At 34.0% G+C, this 7,642-nt stretch overlaps 1 protein-coding gene across 1 annotated transcript in view; it reads left to right on the top strand.

Moving 5' to 3' along the window:
* The window catches only part of CHODL (chondrolectin), a 35,632-nt gene that overhangs the window by 24,614 nt on the left and 3,376 nt on the right, over positions 1-7,642 (top strand). Inside the window, exons 4-5 of the mRNA XM_007934895.2 lie at positions 1,767-1,853; positions 3,651-3,753. Coding sequence (XP_007933086.1) covers positions 1,767-1,853; positions 3,651-3,753 — 190 coding nt within the window. The remainder of the gene's footprint in view (positions 1-1,766; positions 1,854-3,650; positions 3,754-7,642) is intronic.

Here is a 7,642-nt window from a genome sequence, read left to right as displayed (position 1 = left end):
TTTTTCCATTTGCTATAGCTACTCTCCATTCAAGGGCAAGTTTCAGAGTCTCTTCTGACATCCATTTTGGTTATTTCTTCCTTTCCTTTCTTTTTTATGATCTTTTGCTTTCTTCATGGATGATGTTCTTGATGTGGTTTTTGGTCACTGGTGTTCAATGCATCAACTCTGTTCTTCAGATGGTCTCTAAATTCAGAAAGGATGTAATCAATGTCATATTTTGGCTCTCGTGGGTTTGTTTTAATCGTCTTCAGCTTCAAGTTGAACTTGCATATGAGTAGTTGAAGGTCTATTCCACAGTCAGCTCCTGGCTTTTTTTGACTGAAGATGTTGAGCTTCTCCATCATCTCTTGCCACAGATGTAGTCAATCAGATTTCTGTTTACTCCATCTGGCTAAGGCTGTGTATATAGCTGCTGTTTGTGTTGTTGAAAAAAGGTATTTGCAATGAATAAGTCATTGGTCTTGCCAGATTCTAGCAATGATCTCTAGCATAATTTCTATCACCAGGCCATATTTTCCAACTACTGGTGAAATCTTCTTTGTTTCAACTTTTGCATTCCAATTACCAGTGAAAATTAACACATTTTGATGACATGTTCTGTCAATTTTAGACTGCAGAATTTAGTAAAAATCTTTAATTTCCTCATCTTTGGCTTTGGTGGTTGGTGTGAAAATTTGAATAATAGTGGTATTAACTGGTCTTCTTCATAGGCATATGGCTATTATCCTATCACTCACAACATTGTACTTCAGGATAGATCTTGATACATTCTTTGTGATGATGAATGCCACACCCTTCTTCTTCAGTATGTCATTCATGGCGTAGTAAATCATATTATTTTCTGATTCAAAATGGCTAAAACGAGTCCACTTCAGCTCACTAATGCCTAGGATATCAATCTTCATGTGTTCCATTTCATTTTTGACAACTTCCAATTTTCCCAGGTTCGTACTTTTTACATTCCTTGTTCTAATTATTAATGGATGTTACAGCTGTTTCTTCTCATTTTGAGTCATGCCACAACAACAAATGGAGGTCCTGAAAGCTTTACTCTATCCACATCATTAAGGTTGGCTCTACTCTAAGTAAGCAGCTTTTTCTCAGTCCTATTTTGAGTGCCTTCTGACCTGAGGGGCTCATTTTCCAGCAGGCTATCAAACAGTGTTTCAGGGCTATTCATAAATTTTCCAGTAATATATCAGACAGTGTTTCACTGTTATCATAAGGTTTTCACTGGCCAATTCTTTGAGAAGTGGATGGTCTCTTCCTTCTTCCAAATCTGTCTTAGTCTTGATGCTCCCCTTAAAACTGTCCACCATGAGTAACCCTGCTGTCATTTGAAACACTGGTGGCATAGCCTCCAGCCTCACAGTAACATTCAAGCCACCACAGTATGATAAACAGACAGACAAGTTTGTCTCCCTTATCTTTTCCAAACTGCTCTACTCATATCCTGGTCCCCAACTCTAACTCTGCTCACTTACCAGGCCTATGCCCGGGGTGGAAACACCCACCTTCCACTTCTTCTGAGGCTGGTTTACCATGGCCTGCCTCCACACACACACTATATGTATACACTGAATTTAGATTTCTGAACAGTTTTCAGCTGTGTATGCATATATACATATATGCATACACAGCTGAAAACTGTTCAGAAATCAAAACATGACATTTGTTTTTTTTATAATATATTTAATTTTTATCTAGTATTGCATTTTTCTTGCTTATCATCATATATGAACCCTTTACTTTATTATTTACAGAAATTAATCCAACAACTCCTGTAGAAAAGACTTATTTTACAAATCAGCCTGGAGACACCCATCAAAATGTTGTTGTTACTGAAGCAGGTAATTAACTCATGTGTCTTTAACTCCTGCATCAATAATAGTAGCTATATTTTCAACATTTGTTGCAAGGTGACTAAATATGGGCCTATGAAATTTAACATCCAATGATCACCTTTATGGAAGTAGGTTAGAACAAATGATCTTAAACTACTTTGTTTACTTCAGATTTTCACTTCAAGTAGATGCATCTAGTACTACACTAAATAATTTGTGTTGATACCTGGATCTACAAGAACCCCCTCTATAATATTTAGTTATTATAATGTAAACTGGCACATTCATTGGCCTGCAAACAATGGTGTGCTGGGAAATATTTAGACACTGACTTGGAGTAGGAGGGAGGGAAATAATATAGCCCTCATTTGTAGCCATTGCCCATTTCCTTGGTGTAAATACTCCCACCTTGGTTGATTTCAAGATAACCAAATTGAACAGCAGCTTCCGTAGAGATCCATGAAATGGACTCTCAAGAGCCTATCTGAGCTGGCTTCAGCTTACCACTACCTGCAAAGGAAACAAAACACAGCTTCCGATGCAAATTGTAATTTAGTCAGAAACGGCATTCAGTATCAGTTATGGGCTCTTCTCAGCTAGCCAATTGGTTATATATATATTTTTTTTTAATCCTAGTTGCTTTGTAACTCAAAGTTTAATAATCAATCCACAGATAATCCAAAATCCATGAAAAAGTAGAAAATACTTTCTCTTTTTCTTTCCTATTTTATATAAGGAATCCTAATGAGATTTTGAAGGAAAATGAATACTTTCCTGAATCCTTAAAATGCTTCAAGTCACCTGTTGGGGACTCGAAAGAGGGAGAGGAACAGGAGAAAATTGTCTCCCAAATACTCCACCACTGGACCTCAGTTACTAGGTCCTCTTCTTTTAACACAGGAAGTGATGTATAGATAGATGGATAGTTGGATCTCAGTCTAGTTCACTTTGACTAGATTTAAGTGGATTAGTAATGATGACAGCTTTCAATTTGCCAGCTCTGTGCACATTTCTTCAATTTGCCTTTATTGTGTGAACATGATCTTAAGCCTTATGGTCTTTCATTTTTTCCAGTGCCTGATTTTAGTAAATATTTAGCAATGTGACTGATATTTCTAAGTCAGTAACTTAGGAAATTTTCTCTCTTGTTACATTGAGAAAATGTTTGATATAGTCATTTTAAGCTGTTTGGAACTTCAGTGTAGCAGTTGTTCTTGATTTTACTAAGTATACATAATATTATCAAAGGTAACAGAAAAGGATTAAAAAATAATTTATTTTTGAATTTAATTAAGATCAAGTCTTTTTCCTTCTGGATTCTTGTGTCTATGGGTCATGAATTTATCATCAATTAATATTTATATATCTTAGTTTAATTCCAGAGATTCTTACATATCATTGTGACATTGATTTTATTGAGTAGGATAATAATTTATCCAAAATATCAAATATTATCTTAATAATTATTATTTTTAATAATTGATGCTTTTTTCTCTAATGATTAAGAATTATCAATAAGTGAGATAAATAATATATTATCATAAAACATTATAAAAACTACCCTATATCTGAATTGCAGACTTAATAATAGTTTTGAATGTATGCATATTGAATTGGATATTGAAGGGTAGTATAATTTTATTTTTAATTTTTACCAAAATATGGATTTATTATTTCATAAAATCATTTAGTATTTTGGAAAGAAACTTGTTGGGAATCTATTTGTTGAAAATTTGTATATAAATTTGGTGCTAGAATACTAGCCCAACTATGTTTACACACTAAGAATGTTTTCTTTCATAGGCATAATTCCCAATCTAATTTATGTTGTTATACCAACGATACCACTGCTCTTATTGATATTGGTTGCTTTTGGAACTTGCTGTTTCCAGATGGTTCATAAAAGGTAAATAATTCATATTACATAGAGATATAAGTTGAAAAAATTTAAGAAGATTTACAGAATGCATTTAAAAATATTAGTAAAAAGTTAATTATGTTTAATATGTCTTAATTAAATCCTGATTTCCATATTTGCCAGTATAATCATATATATATACAATTCAACAAAATATACCTTAATTATTGGATTCCTGAATTATTTCATTATCTTCACAAGTCATATGAAGTAGGTACACTTCCATTTCTGTTTTTCAATTGATAACATGGTGGTGTAAATAAATTAAATAAATTTTCTTAAGTTCCACAGCTAGTGTATGTGATGGATCTTAAGTTTGAATTCTGGTAAGCTTACAATTGTGCTATATGGGGTCTCAAGTCTATTAAGTATAATCAAGTTTAGTAAGTATAATCATTAATGCTAAACCATTGCTCTTGACCTCAAACTGTACAGAAGTTTTGATTTTTATAAGTTTATGTTGTGCCTTTCCAAATTTTCCATGCATAAGCTTTTATTTCACAAGGGTCTTTTAAATAGAAGAAATAAAATACAGTGTTAAAAAAATCAGTCACTTTTGGACAAATATCTAGAAAAAAATGATATATTTTAACATCCAAATACTAGGGCATATTCTCACTTTTATATCTGCTTATCCATACCCTTGAAGGAGTTCTGGTGGCATAGTGCATAAGGCATTTGGCTGCTAACCAAACCTACCAGCTGCTCCATGAAAGGAAGATGGGGCAATTTACTTCCATAAAGATTTACAGCCTTGGAAACCCAATGAGGGGTCACTATAAGTCAGAATCAAATCAACTTGATGGCAGTAGGTTTGGTTTTGATACCCTTGAGTTAGAGAGGTAAAATTTTTCTCTGAGTGTCTCTTTGTTAAAAACTTTAATATATGAAATATAAATATGAATCAAAGGAAAAAGGAACTAATAGTGGGTTTAAGTAAAAGCATGTTTGTTAAAATGATCTAGACATCTTTGTCAGCATGTTTTAGTAAGAACTGATCATGGCTATGCCTTTGTAGAGAAGGACCTACAAATAACATCATTTTCCTTTTGTTCACTTTACTTCATCTTCTTCATTTCCTGAAATAAACCCTAAGGAACCCCTAAAGTAATAAGAGTCCAGGGGAGGGGATGTGTGATTTAAGTTCTAAATGGTCCAAATAAATTTTTGAAATGCTTCAAACTGTGGTTTACTAGATATTTAATTAAAATATTTTGAATGGTGATAAATAAAGCCTGCAAATTAATAATATAGCTGGTGGCTTCTTTCTAATATATGCTAAGCTAATGTTCATTTTTCAATATTTTATACAGAATAAAAGATAACAGTGAAAAAAATCCAGTTTCTTGCTTTACTTCCTAAGACTTTAGATGGCAGGATGAATTATCATTGTGAAAATGAGTACAATTGAGGGAGAATCTGACCTACCACCCCTTTATGCCAGCCAAACTGTTAAGAAAGAGCTGTAAATAACAAATCAGCTTGAAGAAACAATTTAAAAACTATGATTTATACATTCACATTTAAAAAATAAAATGTCTAAAATGCAGGTAACTGAGTTTTTACCAAGTTGTGCTTTCCTTCTAGATAGAATATCATTGGGAAGATTCTAAATCAAAGGTCATCCAGGCCTTTACAACTTGAAGATCTATAGAATTTTCACCTGTGAGAAATTCTCAGAGGGGAAAATAAACTGAAATAGAGCATCTCCCAATGCCAGAATTGGCATAGTACTTCATTCATTCATTCTTAGAGCCTGCCCTTTTCCTTTCTTCCAGGAAAGCAAGGAGAAACTTCATCAAAGACTCAACACCATTATCATCTGAGTGCCTTGCAGAAAGTTTAAATTCCAATCTGGTACACATGATGATTTCTATCATTCCATGTCATGTTCAAAATAATAACTTGTATTTCTTTAACTGGTGGTAGCTCTAAATGATATACTAATTCTATCGAAAACCCACATTAATAACTTAACCACTTTCTTTTTACCATTCTTAAAAGTTTTATAATTTTCATAAACTTTACTTTCCTCATGTCAGATGATGCCATAGACCACAGACATCCACTTATTTGTATTCAAATCTCCAAAATGTACAATTTGGGCATAATGTTTTCTTAGTAACAGTATATTAGTATTAGTATATATAATACTGATATACTGTTACTAATATTAAAATATGATAGTATATATTTTGTTCACAGTTAAAATGAAGTGAAATAAGTACTTTTATAAAATTGTAATGGTCAGGTGTGTTTAGGAATAGTTTCTTTTCTTTTTTCAAAAGAGTTCTGCAATATCTAGTAGGCAAGAAAGGAAGGGATGGAGAAGAAGTCATGCTATGGGGGTAGGACAGATGAAAGAGATAGGGGAGGTTGAGGATGGAAGGAAGTATCAAGCAAAATAAACAGGGATTGGTAGTGATTATGTAGTGATCCAGGAGAGGGATCATCCTTGGGGAAAGTAGACCAAAGGAATCTAGATCTTGACAGATATGTTAGAAGATGATTTGGGTAAACTCAGCTATGGACACTTCTTCAGGAGCCTTAGAAGTAGCCATTTAATGAAAAGGGACTTAGAAAATAGCAGAGCTCTAAGGCAAGACTGATAATATAAGTCTATATATGGCAAAAGTGAAGTCTAATTTGGATCTAGAGGAACTCAGAATCTCCTAAGTGATCAAGGCCTGAATATTCTATTAAACTACATTGGTTTCAGAGATTAGGTAAAATTAAGCTTTTAGGCACTAAATGACTTACATATAGGACAGGAAACTGATGACAGGAGGTGAATTGGTAGGTCCTTACACTTAGTGTAGAGTCCCTGTGTATTGTAAATGGTTAATGTTCTGTGCTAATTCAAAGGTTGGTTGTTCAAGTCCACCCAGAGGTACCTTGGAAGAAAGGACTAGTCATCTATTTCTGAAAAGTTAACCACTGAAATGTTTTTGGAGCACAGTTCTACTCTGACACAATTGAGATTGTTGTGATTTAGAATGAACTCGATGGAAACTGGCTTACACTTAGTTCAAAATTATTGTTTTGATTATTTGACATTAAATTCAAAAGCATACATTGGTGGTGGAATGCTCAAAAAGTAACATTTCAAAAATCATTGATCAAAGGAAATGAAGATGTATTGACAATTAAAGTGAAAAATTTGGTATTATGTCAGAAAATAGTTTGTATGCATATATGTTGTTGTTGTTGTTAGGTGCTGTCGAGTCATTTCTGATTCATGTACAGAGTGACCTCATGTACAGTAGAATGAAACACTATCAGTCCTGTGCCAGCTCCATGATCTTTGCTATACCTGAGCCCATTGTTGCAGCCCCTGTGTCAATCCATTTCTTTGAGGAACTTCCCCTTTTCCATTGTCCCTCCACTTTGCCAAGCATGATATCTTTCTCCAGGGAATGATCCCTTCTTACAACGTGACCAAAGTAAATGAGACAGTCTGGCCATTTTTGCTTCCAAGGAACATCCATCTGGACTTCTTCCAGGACAGATTTGTTAGATTTTGCAGCATTGGTACTTGCAGCATTCTTCACCAACACCACTCAAAAGCATCAACTCTTCTTCAGTCTTCCTTTTTCATTGTCTAGCTCTCACATGCATATGAGGTAATTGAAAATACCATGGCCTGTGTCAAGTGCACCTTAGTCTTCAAGGAAACATCTTTGATCTTCAGCACTTGACAGAGGTCTTTTGCAGCAGATTTGCCCAGTGCTACACAATGTCTGATATCTTGACTGTTGCTTCCACTGGTGTTGATTGTAGAACCAAGTAATATGAAGTCTTTGACAACTTCAAACTTTTCCCCATTTATCATGATGCTCCTTATTGGTCCTGTTGTGAGGCTTTTTGTTTTCTTTAT

This window comes from Orycteropus afer, unplaced genomic scaffold, assembly GCF_000298275.1.
Source record: "Orycteropus afer afer isolate SDZICR_OR568_19922 unplaced genomic scaffold, OryAfe1.0 scaffold00022, whole genome shotgun sequence".
Lineage (NCBI taxonomy): Eukaryota > Metazoa > Chordata > Mammalia > Tubulidentata > Orycteropodidae > Orycteropus > Orycteropus afer.
This window is presented reverse-complemented; position numbering and strand designations above follow the sequence as displayed.